The 19,035-nt window shown below is 40.1% G+C and overlaps 1 protein-coding gene across 4 annotated transcripts; it reads left to right on the top strand.

Annotated features, from left to right (window-relative positions):
* The first annotated feature begins 13 nt into the window (after positions 1-13).
* On the top strand, positions 14-14,080 carry TMEM267 (transmembrane protein 267). 4 transcript variants are annotated; one of them, XM_031609112.2, is made up of 5 exons: positions 89-162; positions 575-699; positions 1,734-1,866; positions 3,856-4,231; positions 10,986-14,080. In XM_031609112.2, exons 4-5 carry the CDS (start codon positions 3,908-3,910, stop codon positions 11,319-11,321), a joined length of 660 nt encoding a protein of 219 aa, XP_031464972.1. In that variant the 5' UTR covers positions 89-162; positions 575-699; positions 1,734-1,866; positions 3,856-3,907; the 3' UTR covers positions 11,322-14,080. The 4 variants fall into 4 exon arrangements, with proteins under 4 accessions (XP_031464973.1, XP_031464972.1, XP_089987619.1 ...); XM_031609113.2 differs by lacking the exon at positions 575-699 and having other exon boundaries at positions 14-162; XM_090131493.1 differs by lacking the exon at positions 575-699 and having other exon boundaries at positions 94-162; positions 1,713-1,866.
* The last annotated feature ends 4,955 nt before the right edge of the window (positions 14,081-19,035 follow it).

Consider the following 19,035-nt stretch of genomic DNA (forward strand, 5'->3'; position numbering starts at 1 on the left):
CCGCCGCCGCGCGCGGAACGCGAGCAGGAGGCGGGAAGCGGCCGCTCCCGAGCCGCGCTCCCGGCGTGCTCCGCGGCCACGCATGCCTCCTCGCTCCGCGCCTCTTCGCGCGGCGGAGGCGAGCGGGGGCCGGGCGAGCCGCGGGCGGCAGCCGCTCCTCAGGTGGGTGCTGCGGCCGGCCGGCACGGGGCGTCCCTCGCAGCGCGCGGAGCCACGCCACGAGCCGCGCCGGGCCGGCCGCCGGCTCCGCGGCACGTTGGGCTTCCCTCGCCGCCCGCCGCGGGGCCGGGGCTCGCCGTGCCCCGTGCCGGAGGGGCCCCGCAGCCCGGTGTTGCGGATGCGGCGGCGGAGGGCGGGGCTGCGACCGTAGCGCTCGGACGGGAGCCGGGCGAGGGCCGCGTCCCGCCGCCGCGTTCCTCTTGGCGTCTGTGTCGCTGCGTTGTTGCCCGCCGGACGGCCGCGTCCGCACCTTGCGGGTGGCGGAGGGCGAGGTGCGGAGTGCTGCTGTTTCCCGGTGGTCGCAGTTACGAGGCGTGCTGACGCTTTGTCCGCTTTTCTCTTCGGCATCCCTCAGCCCTGTGAGCCCGGCGTGCGTCGGCGCGGCGCACCGCGCGCGTTGTGCCGGCAGCCGTCGCGGGTGGCTGGGTGCTCACAGCTGCTGTGCGGGACACTGCGCGGCTTCGGCTCGTGTCTTCAAGGGTAATTATAAGCTTTTCATATAATTTAGTGTCAAATCATGTTTTCAAGCAGACTGTAGTGTTATAAGAGATCCCCGTGGCCTTCTGACTTCTGGTATAAAAGAAACAGTAGAGTTTTATTCATTCCTGTTCATGTGTCCGACGACTTCTTGTTAACCTGGAGCAGAAATTGCGGAGGGTGACAGTATTTCCAAATGGTGCTTTTGGCCATTGGATTATTTTGCTTTTATAGCATGAGCTGAAAGGCATCTTTGAGTCAGATTTTTCCCCAAACACATCTTTTGCAGCTTGAGTATGAATATCTACTTCTGTTGGTAATTTACGGTGACGGCAGCGCATTTTCTTCTATAATTCCCTTAAACAAAATTAAATTTGCAGTCAGTATCTGGCCATATAGGCAGAGGTTATGATGAATCCCTATAAGAATGTCATGAGAAGTGACAGCTCTGAACAACACTGTGTAACAGCTGTGCATGGGCTTTGTGCAGACCCAGCCTGCTTCCAGCATGCTAACTGCCGAGCACCCCCAGCCTTCAGCTGGGAAGTTAGCTTCCTGAGTATTCTGGTGATGTACCTCCATTTCCCACTTTCTTTTTTAAGAAATGTGTACGCTCAATAACTGTGCTTTCTGAGATTTGCAGTACAGAAGATTGTTATTGCAGTGTTTTGTAAAGTCCAAAAACCATTCTGTCTTCAGACAAAAAAGATTTCTAGTTAAATATTAGATATATAATTTCAGAGATAATTTTGATTGAACAGAATTTTGCTTTTTCTGGTCAGGTCTTGCTGCAAAATATTTATACTTCTGCTTCTGTACCTAGGATGTGGCTTGATTTTTTTTCCATGGGGAGCAGTCGTTTTCATTTGTAAGAGGTGGCAGAGACTGTTATGAAAGGGCAGTTTTGCTATAGACATACTTGGCTATGGGTAATCTGAAGGGAACACTTTTTATATTTTTTGACTGTTATTCTCTTAAAGAGTTTGCAATGCTTTGTGCAGCACTGATGCTTCCAGTGCCTGGTTTGTTTTACGTAGGCATGAAGAAACTGGTTTTGGTCTTTCCTGCATTGGACCCAACTGGATACAGCAACTCCTCCCTACTGACTGCACAGACCACATTTTCTACTGGAAATAAGTAACTGCAAAAATGTGTTCTCTTACGCCCAGGGTAAGTTTGGTTCTCAATATCGACATGATTTTTATGAATATGCTGCTGCAACAGTTCTTCTGAAACTGGTTTCTTAGAGAAATTTCATGACTGTTAATCTAGGTTGATATGATGGCTATTTTTTTTTGAACTTTTTTGAGGCTATTGCTCTTTGTTTCTTCAAATTGAATTTATTCAGAAATATACAGAATATTATAAATCCCTCTCCAAAAAATGTCAGTTCCAGTTTGTTTGAGGAAGTATTATGTGTCTGCATGTGTATTCAGAAGAGGCACAGCACAGTCATGGTTAACAAGCTCTAAACTCCACCTGCTTTTTTACATGTTATGCAAAGCCCATGTATTATTCATATGTTCTTTGCTTTTTTTAACCTTTTCCAAATAAATGGCTTGGTGTGCTTTTTTTCTATGAAGATCAATGTCAATCATGCCTTGTGGATAATTCTACAATAAACAGGCATGTAAATAAGCCAGAAAAAATGTTTTACATTTTCTGGGGCTTATGACTGATAATAAATTTAAAATCATAAATACTGTCTTTTAACAGTAGAATTATGCATTTTAAAATTCGTTTTTAAAGGAGGTCTGATGCATTCAGGAAAAGCCTTTTTAGAATAAAAGTTTACCTGGTGTAGCAATAAGATGAGCAAGATTCCACGTGTTTCTCAGAAATAGCGGCCGATTAGGATGTGTGCTTTGAAACTGTGCTCAGTCTCCAGGGCTGCCCAAAAATACAGAAGAGCATAACAGATGGTTAGAATTGATACTGTGCTTTAAGATCTCCTTTCAGTGCCTTTTGAACACAACAAAGCTACAGAGTGTATGTTTTATGGGAGGATATATTTTTTCCAAGTGCTTCTTTTTTTTTAATATTCTCGCAGAAATAACTACTCTGTTTTTATAATCCAGGTATCTTGTACTGGTTTCTTTGCAGGGTAGGGGTCCTTTGGACCTTGGAATCCCCTTGAAATTTCTTATGAAGTGTCAAGCAGTTATTAAGGGTAGGGACTTTTGAGAAGTTGCGTTGTACGATTCATAACAGGGCTTCATAAGAATTACAGAGCATAAATATTACTTAAGGACTTTTAAGTGATTATTAATACAACAAGCAGTGCCTGTTTTTTCACATTAGAATGGTCAGCTTTTGAAAAACAACATTACTGGGATTAGTTTGCTTTTTTTTTTTTTTCTTTCTTTCAGAAAAGAGCTGTTATAAAGTTAATGTAGGAGATAGTAGGTGATGCCTGGAAGTAACAGCTGCTGTGAAAAGCATATGTAGTTTTGTTTTGTAAGAGGTAGATTTGGGTTACCTCAGGTTGATTGAATAATGCTCCCTTTGTGTTTATGATAGTTCTTATTAGTTGTTGTGTTTTTTGTTTATTTTGTTTTGTTTTAGTTTTTTTAGTTATTCTTAATGCTTTTTCTAATTGCCAGTGTCCAAGACAAACAAGAACTAGCTCAGAAAAGGGCATTGTGTTGATAATAAATTTACAGAGTATATAAATGAAAATAGTGGTTTAGGATACTAGTTCAGAAAGTCAGTTTTAACACCTGTGGCATGGAGGGATTAGAGATTGTTGAGGAACCCTGAAAACTGAATCTTTTTCTCTGTTGCTATAGTGGAAGGTATTCAATTTGATGAGTAACTTTGAATTTAAGAGCAGGGGGAATCTTGAAATATATCCATTATCATATCATAGACGTGACTCAAATTATTTTGTGAAACTGAAGATTTCAGAAAGCGGAGTTAGAGCTATCTCTGTTACCAAGCTGCATGTTCTTAGTGGAACAGGACAAGCATTTTAATTTAGATCTGTCACATGGATTGAGTTGACTGAAACCAAAGGTTCTCTAGAAATATTAAACATGAGCGTTTAATATTTCTAGAGAATTTGTTTTCTTATGCTCATTTTAGTTGTGATGACAAATGCTTTGTGCTATTGGATTTTTTTTTTTCTCTTTAATACTGTGTTCTTTCTGACATTTACAGAACTGAAGATACATAGGACAATGCACAGTGGTGGCATTTTGCATGCTGTCACATGGTTTTTGCCATGGCATCTGAGACTGAAAAGGCCCATGCTCTTCTCCAGACTTTCAGCGCAGCTTCAGTTATTTCTAGCCTAGGTTTGGGAATATTCTGCTTTGCAGCAGACAGACTGCTTCAGGTTTCCTTTGTTCAGCAGAATGACTGGCTCCGAGCCTTCTCTGATAATGCAGTGCACGGTATACTGGGAATGTGGTCCTGGGCCATAGTGATTGGCCTCAGGAAGAAAAGTGACTTCACTGAAGTTACGCTGGCTGGCTTCCTTGCCTCTGTCATTGACGTGGACCACTTCTTACTTGCTGGCTCCCTGTCGTTAAAGGTAAGGGAGTGGCTTGGTGGATGCATATTTTCTTTACAGCTGTTTACTTTATTGTTCTACTGTATCCTGAACAAAAAAAGTTTCAGTGATGATACAGTCTGGTAATCTTTTAAAAGATATATGGGAATTTTTATTTTTATATAATTGATACTGATTTTAAAACAAAGAAATGCTAAGTTCTGCCTTTTAAGAGCCTCTGAAAAAAAGAAGTTCTGAAAGCCTCTTTAAGACAATATCCCATTGGTATCAAATAGGAGTTTTCTTATTCAAGTTAAGCAGGTAAGTGCTGCCATACATGCTTTGTGTGTAAAGTGGATTATTCCATTTCATTTTACAGGAGAAGTAGAAATCTAGAAAGTAGATTGTCCATCTGTTAAGCTGTCCTTTGGAACATGACCTTCCAATATGCATCTTGTTCTGAATCTTCTGGGAACTCTCTAGGCAGAAAAAAATGTTTTTCAGTGAGGGTTGAGAAATGCTGGAACAGGTTGCCTAAAGAGGTGGTGGGTACCCTGTCCCTGGAGACATCCAAGGCCATGCGAACTAGTCTAGCTGTGGATGTCTTTGTTCATTGCAAGGGAGTTGGCCTAAATGACCTTTAAAAGTCCCTACCAAAAATGATTCTATGATTCTATGTTCTGTTTCATTCAACTAGTCATACTGAGAAGTGGTATATTTGGTTTTAGTCATTTCTAAACATTTTTCCTATCCCCAGCAGTTCACGACCTGTTCATCTTCAAAAAGGCAGACTGAGTTTGGCTTTAAATATAGTTGATTGTAAAAGAGAATTAAGAAAGTGTCAAACTTGTTAATAAAAAGGAGAAAAATGAACTGATTCCTGCTAGTGAGTATGTGTGACCTTCATCCATTTGCAGAACTACCTTTTAGGACACAGTTTCTCAATAGAATTAGTATTCCCAGATACGCATTATGAAGTTTTCCAGTTGTTCTCCAGTGTTTTGTGTTCTATTCCTATTCCCTAATCTTATGTGCTTTAGGCATGTATTCCCAGCTTTTTGAGAAAACATCAGTCTGATCTGTATGTTGAATGCTGGCATATTCCAAGATCTCCAGCAACGCCTGCTCTGACCACACCTTTCAGCACTGCCCTCTAGATCTAACACAGCCAGATACTGCTTGTCCATGGCAGGCTCGTAGTCCCTGTAGATGAAGCCATGCCACTCTGCTGCTTGTTAGAAATAATTAGCTGTGCTCAGCAGCACAAGTCCTTATACCCTGAGCTGATGTTCTGGCATGGGTATTGGTACATGTTACTTTGCACAGGAGAGTAAATACTTTTCCAGTCAGCAAGTGGGAAGGTTGTTTGACTGTCTTGCCTTCTTTTTTTTCTTCCTCGTAGCTTGGAGTAGAATTAAATTATTCTTATGGATGACAGAGGATATAAAACACAGCAAGTAGAGGCAGAAGAGGAAAGAAAGGAACGGAAGGAAGACTGCTGTTCTTTGCAGTCCTTTAATTAGAGAACAAAAGTCTGAAATGGTTTACCTTTTCTTCCTTCTAATGTGCAGAAGACACATGTATACAAGAAGCATTACTGGTAAATAGTAATATTTACTGGGCTGTAAAAACTAGACTTCCACTGGAAAAACAGTGGGGGTTTTTTGTTTGCATACAGTATCGGTATTTGTTTTAAGTAAAAGACTTTTTCTTGTTGGTGAGTTTGGTAGACCTTTTAATGTGATCAGTTCTCCATTTCTCTTTGACAAAGAAGGTGTTTTCACAGAATTTCAAAATGACTGAGGTGGCAAGTTGCCCTTGGGTCTGTGTGGCCACCTCTGAGCTGTTCCCTGGTTCCCTGCTCCATCAGGGCCATTCCAGATCAGGTTCCCAGGACAGTGTCCAGGTGGCTTTTGAAGATCTCCAGGGAAGGGACTCCACGGCCTCTGGGCAGTTTGTGTCAGTGGTCAGTCACCAGCACAGCAAAGAAGTGCTTCCCGATAGGCTGATGGAACCTCCTGTGTTCCAGTTTCACCTCTTGCCTCTTGTCCTGGCACTAAGCACCACTGAAAAGACACTGGCTCCATCCTTCTTGTGTCCTTCTTTCAGATAGTTGCAGAACTTCAGATCTGCCTCCCGTTAACCTCTTCTTCTCCAAACTGAACAGTCCCAGTTCTCTCAGCTTTTCCTCATGAGGGAGATTTTTCTTTTATTACCCTTATGGCCCTTCACAGTCTCCTGTAGCTCCATCTTTCCCTTGTACCAGGGAGCCCAGAACTGATACAGTAACTCTAGAGGTGGCCTTAGCAGTATTGAAGAGAGGGGAAGCAGCACCTCTGTTGACTTGCTGGCAGTGCTCCTCCTGTAGCCCAAGACACCATGAGCTTTCTTTGCGATGAGGACAAACTGTTTGCTTGTTCAGTGCAGCATCTGCAAGGACCCTAGGCCCTTTTCTGCACAGCTGTTGTCTGTATTGTTGGCCTTCAGTATATACTGCTGCACAGTGTTGTTCTTTCTTAGGTAGTCACTGATTCTCCCCTTTTCTGTGCTTTTTGATATGGAAATACCACAAAATTTAAAAAACAGGAAAAAAAAGGAAAGTTCATTTGATTATTGAGTCCTGTAATGTCTTATTGCAGCAGTTAAATATATTCTCATGCATATTTCTTATTTTAAAGTCAATAAACACAAGTAATGTGTGATTTTAGACTTGTTATTTTAGACTTTATTAAGAAGTATTTTTTAAAATATTCATGCTGCTTTTTCTGGTAGTTGAGATTAGCACTAATATTTTTTAATAATGACCACTAGGTGACACTCTCCACCAGTGATGGTTTAGAAAATGGAATTGCATCATGGAAAGGAAGACTAACCAGTTTTCTTAATTGCCTTCAGAGAGGCCAGTGAAAATCTGTTCACTTAATGTGATGGAGAATATTTGTGTATATCCCAAAGTAAATTATTGAAATCTTTTGAGTTAATTGAAAAAATACAGGAAGAAATTTCCAAACAGCTAGATATTTTTTTTTCTAACATTCAGCTTATATTACCAATGTTGGATGGTTAGATCTTGTTTTTTTTAAGGCCTTTCTGAGAAAGATGTCTGGTTGTTTTGCTCTTTCCAAATTTTTTTTTACAAATTACAAATACAAGAACTGCAGGCAGGATAGCCCTTGAGTAGCCACACTTATATAGATGAAAGTAAGAAGGCAAGATGACCAAAAGCCTTGTCATAGTCACTTGCACACTTATCTCTTTCTTCCTGCATAGGTTAATTGGGCTAATAAAGGATGTTTCACCCATAAACTATACCCTGTTTAAGGTCTCCTTACAGGAGCAGCGTTAATCTTACAGCTTGAAAAACGTATGCTTTGCAACAGGTTTCTTAACTGAGTAACTCGCAAAAGAAAGCTACTGCACCTGGATTTTCTAAGCCTTCTGCCATTTATCTGGCCTCCTCTGAATTGCTGTCTGACTAAATTATCTCTAAAGGATCCTGTCCCAAACTATATACAGAATTTTGCAAAAACAGCTTAGATTTGAGTCAGGTAGCCTAGATTAATCCCTTTTACTATCACTTGCAGTTCTGTCTTTTTAAAAATGAAAAATCTGTTACAAGTTTTCTGTCTTCTTACACTGCCAGCAGTTTTTTTAGTTAGTGATCTAGTGTCATCCTCATAAACTTTTCTGCCTGACCAGCTAAACTTGATTTTTAATATGTGATTTTTCCTTCTGTAGCTTAATATCATACCACTTTCTGTTTTGTGTCGTAATTTCAGACTGTTGCCTGTACAGCTCATTATTTCATGGAACGCCTTTTTACATTCATACATTCATGCGTTAGTTCCAGTCCCACTCTCCCTCTTCATATTTCTGGATTGAAATAACTGATTTATGAGACTACAGCGTTTATTGCTTAAGCAACACATTACCAAGGAACTAATAAATTAAGAAATCTAGTTAAGTAACCACACCACTATTACTAATTTATAACAGTAATATCTTTTACATTGTTATATGCCATTTATTTTAAAGCTCTTAATCATCATAATTAAATCTGATGATTGGTTACTTTTTTTCAAGTAATTCTTGTATGCAGCACAAGGCAGTATTACCATCTGCTGTGAGTTGCTACCATCAGCTTCCTCTTTTTGTTCCTGCTGACACAGCTTGTTGGGTGATCTATTTGGCTATTGTTTCATCATTGTTTTTTCTGGAGTACTTTGGGTAAACAGTCACCTGTGTATTTATATGATTTATACCCAATACAGTGATAAATACTTGTGTAAGTAACATTTGGTATGACCTTTTGCCCACGTTGTTTTTTGGCAATAAGTGTGAAGCCTACAAAGACTTCCTAGAATTTGTACTTCAGCATATTCCAGGTAGTTTTCACTCTGTATAATTGCACACAAAGGTACAAAAGTCTGAGAATTACTGAACCTGCCATCATGTTCAGCTTTGCTGATAAACTAGAGTGACATGATGGGTTAAAAGTGATACAGGCGTGATGTGCATGAGAAGTCTCCACCAGTACTATAGTTCAAATACTCATGTTGCAGAATAGATGTGTGGAAATTGCTAGCTTGCTAATTGAAAATTACCAGCTTGTGAAAGTGTAGAAAATGCAGCTAGTGACACACAGGCTTTTGTACTGGCAAACATACATAACAGATGTTTATTAAGCCACTGCTGACTCAGTCCGGGCTGCAGTGGAACATTTCTGGAGAATAAGCTTTGCACACACACAGTGAATTTAAGATTAAATTTACAAATATGGACTCAATACTAATGACCTCAAGCTTCTGAAGCATCACAGAATATGAGTGCTGAAGCCCATGTCATTAGATAAATTCATTGGTATCCTCATGTGCATTAAAGTAGAGTTTCCTTGAGTTGTTCCACATGTGCTTTGAGTCTCCTGTCTCCAGCTCACTGTGGTTGTGAGAGGGGCTGGGGGAGCAGGACTTTAAGGAAGATTTTGCAACTAGCTGAATGTTAGGTATATGAAAAAGGTCGTTTGTGTTATGAATAGATTTCATTTGCAACTGTAGCCGAGTCTTTCTCATGGTAGACATCTGCCTCAATCTGGCCAACTAAATTGACTGGTAGCTTATATTACCAAACAGAATGACGTCTCTCTCTCTCCTGGGCCTAGCAAGTCAAGGATGTTAATGTCAAATCACAAAATGGCATGGGCTGGGTTGGAAGGGACCTTAAAAAAAAATCCAGTTGTAGCCCCTTCCATGGGCATGGCTGCCACTTACCAGCTCAGGCTGCCCAGAGCCCCACCCAACTTGGCTTTGAACAGCTCCAGAGTTAGGACATCCACAGCTTCTCTGGGCAGCCTGTGCCTCATCTCCTGAGTAGAGTTTCCTCTTCACATCTAACTTGAATCTCTTTTATTTTAAAAATATTTCACCTTGTCCTATCACTATCTGTCTATGCAAAAAGTCAATCTTCCTCCTGCCTTTAAACTCCCTTTAAGTACTGGATGGCTGCAGTGAGGTCACCCCAGGGCCTTCTCCAAGCTGAATAAACTCAGCTCCCTCAGCCTTTCTTCGTAGGAGAAGAAGAAAGAAAGAGATAACAGACTATTCTCTGAGAATTTCAGCTACAGCATTTTGGTAGCCTAATGACTGTACTTTCTATTTTACAAAATAGGGGTTTTTAGTAACAAAAGTCTGACTCTTTATAGGATAGATGACAGTTTACCCATGACAAGATTGTTGCATTTTAATCCCCTAACAGTCTGCTTGCATGAAACAAAAATAAATCTGTAGAAAATATACCCATTGTACCAATTTAAAGAATTTGGGCCTATATCCTTATAATTAAAAGGTTGAGATGTTTTTTGTTGTTGTTCTTCTTTGTATTTGTGAAGTTTTTAGTCCTGTCATTTTTTTCAGTCTTTCAGTAAAATGCTATCGTTTCCCTTGTACTTACATGAAGAATCAACTTACTCATTTCTGAAATACAGAATTTTTTTGTGTGTCCTTTGAGTTTGTGGAAGTGATTATGACTGTTGCTATGCTAGTAAGTACATCCGTAGTATTTTCTCAATACATTTTTAATTGATAACTATCATTTCTTAAATTTGATATCTTCTGTAGTGTGTAATCCCAGTAGCTGGACACTTAATTAAAACCCAAACTTAGGCTTTCACCTGAATTAACATTAAGGAAACTGTTAATTAAAATCAGAAATGATTCACGTAATAGATTCTGATTGTAGCATTTCTCTGCTCATGAAGAATACTGTGTCAAGGCAAATAAAATACATATAACATCAGTATTTTTTATTATATTGGAAACTATGTCTCTATTAGATACAGTCAAACTAGAATTTTACAGGTAGTAAATGAAATGTAATACAGGATGTGTTTTTGAAAATAAATACCAATAGATCGCATTAAATATTTCAAGCACATTGTATGGTTGTTTTCCTTTTTATTATCTTAAGTATATATAATCAGTGCAGCCTACAGGTTCCAGTATGCCCTGTGACTACATGACAAATAGCATATTCTATACCTCTCCCTTCCTCTGCTTCCATTAGTATTCTTAGCAGGATGTATGATTCAGACAACAGAGATAAAATTGTCCCAGCACCCTCAGTCCTGCTGCTTACCTGGCTGTTCATGTTGTTGATTTTGATCAACCACAGTAGAAAGGAATGATGTGTTTTTCTTTGCACTTCCACCTCGCCAGATGGCATTACACATGTGAACACACATGAAATCTTTCTTTCTTGCCATGACTGTAGCCGTTGCCAATTACATTCTTCTTTTCTGCAGGCTGCTCTGAGTCTTCCCCGGAGACCACTCCTTCATTGTTCTACTGTGATTCCTGTTGTGGCTCTGACATTAAAGCTTATTATGCACCTCTTTAGGCTTAAGGACTCATGGTGTTTTCTTCCTTGGATGTTGTTTATATCCTGGACTTCTCATCACGTCCGTGATGGGATTCGTCACGGCCTTTGGATCTGCCCATTTGGAAAAACTCCTCCTTTGCCATACTGGCTCTATGTGGCAATTACAGCATCTTTACCTCATCTATGCTCATTTATTATGTATTTAACGGGAACTAGAGAATTAATGTCTATAAAACATGGAATCCACATTGATGTATAAGGATGATGTATCTTAGTCTTCTGTAACGCACTTGAAACAGGCTGTGTTTGTCACTGGAATGGTTTTCTTATGTTTCCTGCGAATTTCGAGTCAGGCATTTGAAGCCAGTAGAATTCCTATGTCAGTTCCTTGTGATCACAGTAACTTGTCCCATTGATGGCATTAACATTTCATATCTGTGCATTCCCCTTGTAAATTATCTGCTCTTCCGTTACTATTCATATATAGCTAGCTTTTAATGAAGTACTGATTAATGAAGTACTTAATATCACTGTAGTAATTGCATTATATTTTGTTGGTGCCATTCATTTGATCACCATACATTCTAGATTTGGAGTCTTCCTACATTTCATCTAGATAGCATTTGTATAGTACTTTAAAAACGAAAAGTTATGTATAGATGCTAAGTACTTGAATTTTGTAGTTCATCACACTTCTGAAAAACACCAGTTAGGCTTTTGAAGTAAGTTATTTGTTTTCCTGCTGGGCTCTGGTATTCAGCAGTTTTAAAAGAAATGCTATTTGTATTTCAAAACATAAAGTTGTGGGTCTACATCAGTTTGAACGCTATTATAATACAGTGTTTATATAAATTCTGTTCCACCGTTGTTATTTGATACCCATTTGGCAGATGGTTACTGATTGCTAATAATTAGAAAGGGAGAAGACAATAGTTACATTATTATGTGTGTCAACTGAAGTGCTTAATTTAAAATACATTAATTATGAATACTTAAATTGAAGGTAGGGAATTTAAGTAAATATTTAAGGCGTATGTAGGGGAAACTTGTTTGTTATAGTAAAATATAAGCTTTAAGAAGATTCTGGAAGTTGCAAGAAAAAAATTGCTTCAAATTTTGATTAAAGACCTTACTACTCTACTAAAATATAGCATTTTCCCTTAGGTGCAGTATCAACCTTACTGCAAAGTAAAATGCATTATTGTTACAGTGAAATAGAACTTCCTCATAAGTAAGTTTCTTAAAGAAAAATATGAGTATGTTGCAAGTTGATAACAGTAGCTATGATTATGCAGCAGGTGCTTCACTACTCGCTAAGTAAAGAATTTTGCCCTAACGTCTAATCTAAATATACCTTATTTTAGTTAAAACCATTCCCCCTTGTCTTATCACTATCTGCCTGTCTTAAAAGTCAATTTACCTCCTGTCTATAGGATTCCTTTAAGTACTGGAAGGCCAGAAGGAGGTCTGTTCTTTAGCGTCACTGGTTTTGACTTGGGTCTTTGGTTGGACCAACTTTACAGGATTGTCTTTTCCAGTCCTGAACGATCACCTCTCATCTTTCCATCCCCAGAGCTTTGTTGCATAAGGGACACCTGCGGGACAAGAGGGAGACGATGACTCCTGCTCCCAGTAGAGAGGAGGTTCCAGTTTCCTTCTTCGTGCATGTTTTTGCTGTTTTTCTCCTCAAAGTTGGAAGCTAGCTTACCTACTGCTTGCAGGGACTTAAGACGAGGTTGTCAGTGTCATTGAACAATACCAACATCTGTCTGATTCACTATGCTGCCTGGTGATGTCCTCACACAACCTGGCCACCTGCTCAGGAAGTTCATCAAGCTGGGCACACTTGCAGCCATGACATCTCCTTCACTCAGGCTCTAGAAGGACTTCCAGATTCTGGAGTTTGCCACAACTGGAGGTCTGGGCAGCTCTGTCTTTCCTTAGGAGCTCTGTCTGGGTGCATGCATCAGCCCAGAATAGCTGTGGCCCTCCAGCCTGTGTTTCTGCCTGAGCTCAGCCATGGTGGCAGATGGTCACCATGTTTGTTTCAACAGAGTGCAGCTCCCTGCTGCTCTCAGAAGAGAAAGGAGCAGGCTGCCTGCTGGGCTGTGGCCACCCTTCCTGTATGAACTGCCACACCATGCCCTCTGTGCCTCTTCTGGGAACTGCTGTCTTCACTGAGGCCTTCCAGTACTGAAAGGAAGTACAAAAAAGTTGGGGAGAGACTTGTCAGCAAGTGTAGTGATAGAACAAGGAGTAAGGGCTTTTAGATGAAAGAAGGTATTTTTAGATCAGAAACAAGGAAGAGATCCTCTGCTATGTGGGTGCTGTGGTGCTGGCACTGCTACCCAGAGAGCTGTGGTGCCCCATCCCTGGAGGTGCTCAAGGCTGGCGTGCCTGGGGCCCTAGGGCAGCCTGAGCTGGTGGGGGCAGCCCTGCTCATGGCAGGGTTTGGAAATGGTGGGCTTTAAGTCCTTTCCAACCCATACTACTCTGTCATTTTATGATTCCAGAAATGTCTATTAATAATGGGTTTGGTTTGGTTTTCACTGAACTTCATTGCCCACTAAGGAGATAGGGCCTTAATTATCCCAGTTAGTGATTAAGAGGTGGTGAAAGGGAATATTTTTGTGGAAGAGGACAGGTGGGCTGGCATGTGCTGAACTTACCAAAAGGTGCAATGATCAGGTGATGTGTTTATGTTTAGCATTACTTAATTTATACCATGTTTATATTAGGATAAAGTAACAAAAATTAAAGAAACAAAAAAAAAAGGAGAAGAAAGAACTGATGGCTAACTACCAGAGACCTTGTAACACTACAAAGTTCTAAAGGTTCTTTGCACTCAGCTTTGTTTGGAAAGTGTTACATCATTTTAAAACGTGCCTTCCTTCAAGAAGAGCAGTTGCTGCCCTGTTTGTTCTTCTGGCTAGAAATCTGTGCTTACAGAAACTTGTCTGACTGTACAGTGGGCCTGATTAACTTCTGTTCTGCAGTTAATAAAGATGGTGGGCTTTTTGTTTGTTTGTTGTTTGTTTGTTTCTTGGAAAGAAGAATGCAAAAGCAGGACGACCTTTAAGGGATTATTGTCACTGTGGATCTCTGTCTTGCATAGTGTGTGAAAGTTTCCCAGAAACAGCGTCAGCAGTGTCTTCCATTACAGCTGTCAAAGCAGGAACTGACCATCTGTCCTTTATCCAAAGGTGTGGTGATTTAGTGGAGGAGGAATGCTGTATGTTCATTTACTTCTAAACTGCATTTTAAACTTCAGGCTGTGAAACACAAGTAATGGGTGTCTTTTCTTCCAGAAGTGATCACTTCAGTACTGTAGAACAAACAGCTTCTGTGTTCCTGATACCTGGTCTCATTTGTATATTTTTGTGGTTTATCCATCTTCACTGCAAAGTGAAATGTATATAGGAATAAAGTAGACAATTACACTTTCTCATTTCTAAATTACAGTTATACCGACTGGTGCTGTACTGTGAGATGCTTGATTCCCAGTTAAAATGATTTATCATTCCTGCTACGCTGAAAGAGCTGATGACATGTAGGTCTTAAATGATTTAAAAGTACACATTTTGCTTTTCTCTATTTCTAGCAGATTTTTTAACAACTATTTTCAGCTGCATTCCAAAACAGTTTTTCTAATCATGCTTTTACACCATTTCAACCGCAGCAATGCATGAGTGCCACGTAAAGAAATGAGTTCAGGACAGTAGTGAGCACTTGTCACATGTGACCTCTTTCTCTCTGCTCTAAACAGACAAGTCAGTCTCCCGCCTTTATCTCAGGCCGTGGACAGCTTCTTAAGGTGAACTGACTTGTAGTTTGTGGGCTGCCACATTTGCACAGAAAAGAGAAGTTAAATACTTGTTTCAGGGCACCTCCTTATTACAAATGGATTTCTGCATTTTCTTACGTATTTTGCATTTCAGCTGCACTGATTTCTCAGCTCAACACCGATACCCACCAAATGCAGCAAAACTGTGGCAAATATACCAGCTCTAAGAATGTATCTTAATGAATTTGTGTTTGACTGTGAAATACAAAAAGTATGTGAATTACACCAAAAAGTTCTTACAAACTCAAGGTAGTAATTTCACTTGCGATGTGCAATACATATCACTAAATTATTGTTCATTTGTTGCACTAATCTGAACTATTTCCACATGTTATTAAGTTGTACTTTTAAAGTTAAATAAAGTGGTGGTACTGATTTCTTTTCCTGTTCTACTGAGTATCTGTCACAAAAAGTAGGTATGAACAAATGCCAAGTTTAAAATGTTTGAATGTGTCTTCTCCCCAGTGCCCCAGAAACAAGATGGCTCTTAATTCCCTGGTGGCCTTCTCAGACAAAATGAACATGTTTCTTATCAGGCTATGTTCTGGTTGAAAATCTAATCTTTATTTACACATAACTGCTGATACAGTTTTTCTGCAGTAAAGTATGTTGTATTAATAACCATGTACCTTCAATCAGTTACTCATAAGTGAATTCTTCATCATATATGCCATGCTCCAAGGAAACTTTGGTTAAGTTTGAATTAAATCAAAATAATTTTATTTTTATCAGCTATCCCTAAGGGAATTTGGGGATGGAAAATGGAAAATGCAGATGGAAATAAAGTCCCAGAAAGAGACTTGGAGGGAAAGGGGCTAAAATTCAGTCTGAAGGAAATAACAGAATCACAGATTGTTTGAGTTGAAAGGGAGCTTTAATGGTCATCTAGTCCAACTGCAATGAACAGGGACATCTACAGATAGATGGGGTGCTCAGAGCCCTGTCTAGCCTGATCTTGAATGTCTCCAGGGATGGGGTGTCCACCATCTCCCTGGGCAACCTGTTCCAGCGCCTCACCACACTTACTGAAATAAATCTCTTTCTTACATTCAGTTTAAACCCTCCGTCTTTTAGTTTGAAACCATTACCTTTCATCCTGTTACAACAGACCCCGCTACAGAGTCTGTCCTCTTTCTTCTTCTACTCCACTCTTTAAATTCTGAAAGGCCACTCTCAGGTCACCTGCAGACTTCTCCAGGCTGAACTGCCTGTCTCATAAGGGAAAGTGTTCCATCCCTCGGATCATTTCTGTGGCCCTCCTCTGAACACGCTCCAACAAGTCCACATATCTCCTGTACTGAAGACTCCACATCTGGACACAGCATTCCAAAATGTTAGCATGCTGTTAATTTTGAATGTATACGTGCATGAACTACATCAGCTGCTGTCAAAATGGAACTAGGTGATGAAATACATTTGAAGAGTACATTTCATGTTAACTAGTTCAACTGATCTAAATTATGTCAGTTACGTAAATTTAGTCACAGCAGGAGAAATCTGGTATTGTGAGTATATGTGATATTGTGACATAACACAGGCTTTGATCAGCAGTAATTCAGGCTCACAGGTTGAGTTTTGTTTTCTGCTGCAGGCAGACCTTGTGCCAGAACAAAGGAAATACTGTGAAAGTAATATTTATTACAAAAAGAAAAAGAAAAAAGAAAAGAAAAAAAAAAAAGCAGGAGTAAGATTTTCCTCAAAATACTGAATTTGTACCTCTGGCTCTTTCTTATAATTCCTCAAATTTTGTGTTATCTACACTGAGTTATAAATTGGAGTGTTGCACAGTAGAATTGTTTTATTTTGCTTATACCTTGTAACATTAAAGATAAGCAGTGCATTTGTATGTTATACTACTACTTAGCAAAAAGTTTAATGCAATTTTAAGGAAATATTCAGAATATTGAGAACTAATTAAAAGAAATGACACTGTATTCCTTTCAATAAAAGTTTTAAATCTATTTCTGTTTGCAAAAATAGATGTGTTTAACCAAAACCAACTGGCAGAAAACATCTGTAGCAGTAGATATGCATAAGCAACCTGCTTCTGTAAGTCATCTGCATGCTATGCTGCTATTTACACCACAGACACTGTTTCTTTGCCCAGTAAATGTTGTCAGTGTACTTGGGGCATTCCTCGTGTACCAAGAGTTTGATCTTATTTCAGTTTTAGTCATTTTTCCCCTTAGGAATTGCAAAGCATTCAGCAAAGATTCCTGAACAGGTATGGTTCACAGGGTGGTTTCCCAAATCTCTTCTCTTCCTTTACAACTAATCTCACAAAAGGTTAGTGCCTGAGAGTTCTGGTATAGGAGCAGTGCAAAAGAAACAAAACCAAGGCAGCAGACATAACAAGGCCATCAGTTATTTGCAACATCCACGATGGTCGGGGTCACTCTGTCCTTTACTTCAGCAGACTCTGACTCTGCCTATTCTCAAGAAGATGTATTGCAGGCTGTGCAGCTGCTGTCACTGCACACGCAGAGCACAGAAGGAGCAGGTAGCATTAGCGAAGGGGAGCCCTGGATTTGGTACATGGTGTGGGGTTATGTGCTTCAGCAGTTCCTGAGTGCTAAAACTGTCATCCTCTATACAGAAAATCTTGTCCTTTGGAAAAAAGGATAAGAGTTCCTGTGAGGCATGATATCCCTGTGATTTCATCTCAGATAAGAAAACCAGTCTGACTGTGACTCAGTTTAAAGGAAATGACACTCTCACTGCCTTATTTCAAGAAGATTAATGTTGGCACATTTCTTTGTTTCCCTGTTGTCTGGGTTGGCAAAAAAAATGCAGTGTCTTTGTAGTCATCAAGAACATTGGCATTCCCCCTCCTTGCAATGAAAAAATGGCTGCAAAAAAAGGTTGAACAATGTTTTTTTGTCTTTAGCAGCTGTTTACAAATGTCCTATCAGTTGGGTACAAAAGGTGTTTTGTTGAAGGTGGAAAATGCCTCAAATTCAGCACCTACTGAGCATTCAGGAGAATCTGCCCAAAGTGATTATGCAGAAGACCATAGGTGCATCTCCCATGGAAGACAGTGACGTGATAGAACAGGATATAAAAAAAAATAATAATAATCCAAAATATTGAGGGCAGAGTCACCTTGTATGTGTCTGTTCTACCTCTCCGGCTTGCTGAGGACTGCCCTTTAGAGAGTGTTTGCATTGCCACATAGTGTACACACAGTGCTTCCATGAAGGATGAAAGGTTTCAAGTGCATAGGTGAAGGTGAGTGAGGCAATGATAGCAGAGTGCCCTGCTAGTGACCTGCTGCTGCTGCTGCACCATACAGCGGTGCAGGGACACATCTCAGAAGGAGCAGCACTGATTGAAGGAGGGATGCTGTTGCTCTGGCACTAAAGGAGTTTACTCATGCAAGGACAGCATGCCGGTTTCCCTGGCAGAAGTGACCTTATTGATGAAATGAAAGCTTGAGCTTTCAGTTCAAGGTTCTAGCTGATCTGGCACACTGACGTAATTACATTTGGAAAAACAACAAATACAGATTTTCCCTGTGTAATGAGAACAGTTTCCAGTAAAATTTTCCATGTTTGTAGGTGCATACAGGAGAAAATGCATTACCAATCTGTCCGCTGCCTGACAGCCACTTCTTTTGAGGCCATGAGGGACAGTGGCTCATGGTGTTAGTCAGGCCTCCTGCATTAGGTACTGCTTGCTCTCCAAATACAAACAGCTGAATAGAAGTGTCCTGGGACGTTAAGAACATTTTAATGCCATCAGAAGTTGCATACCTTCTTGATTTATCACAGTAAAACTGAGAGTAAAACTTCTTCCCAACACTTGCTCTCTTCTCTCAGGATTCCTGTTTCTATGAGTCATCTGCATTTAGCTCAGCCACCCTGATCTTCCAATGCTTTACAAGCATTAGTAATCTCACTAGATGCTTACTTAATCTTCAAATAAATAGATAAATAAATACATACATACATACATACATACATACATACATACATACATTAAAAGGTTTAGTATGATTAAAAAAAAAAAAAGAGAGAGAGAAACTGGCCCAGATAAGTGTGCTTGAAGATAAATTCTTCAAAGTGGAAGAAGTAGAGCTAGATGGGGAAAGCTGGGATGAAATGCAGTTTTCTAAGAAAAAAACAAAAAA

Source organism: Phasianus colchicus, chromosome Z (genome assembly GCF_987193195.1).
Source record: "Phasianus colchicus chromosome Z, bPhaCol1.hap1.1, whole genome shotgun sequence".
Classification (NCBI taxonomy): Eukaryota; Metazoa; Chordata; class Aves; order Galliformes; family Phasianidae; genus Phasianus; species Phasianus colchicus.

Bases quoted from the DNA above. Each gene is read 5' to 3' on its own strand.
- TMEM267 (XM_031609113.2), top strand. From the start codon at position 3,908: ATGGTTTTTGCCATGGCATCTGAGACTGAAAAGGCCCATGCTCTTCTC. The intron at 4,232-10,985 runs GTAAGGGAGTGG...TCTTTTCTGCAG, and splicing joins CTGGCTCCCTGTCGTTAAAG to GCTGCTCTGAGTCTTCCCCG.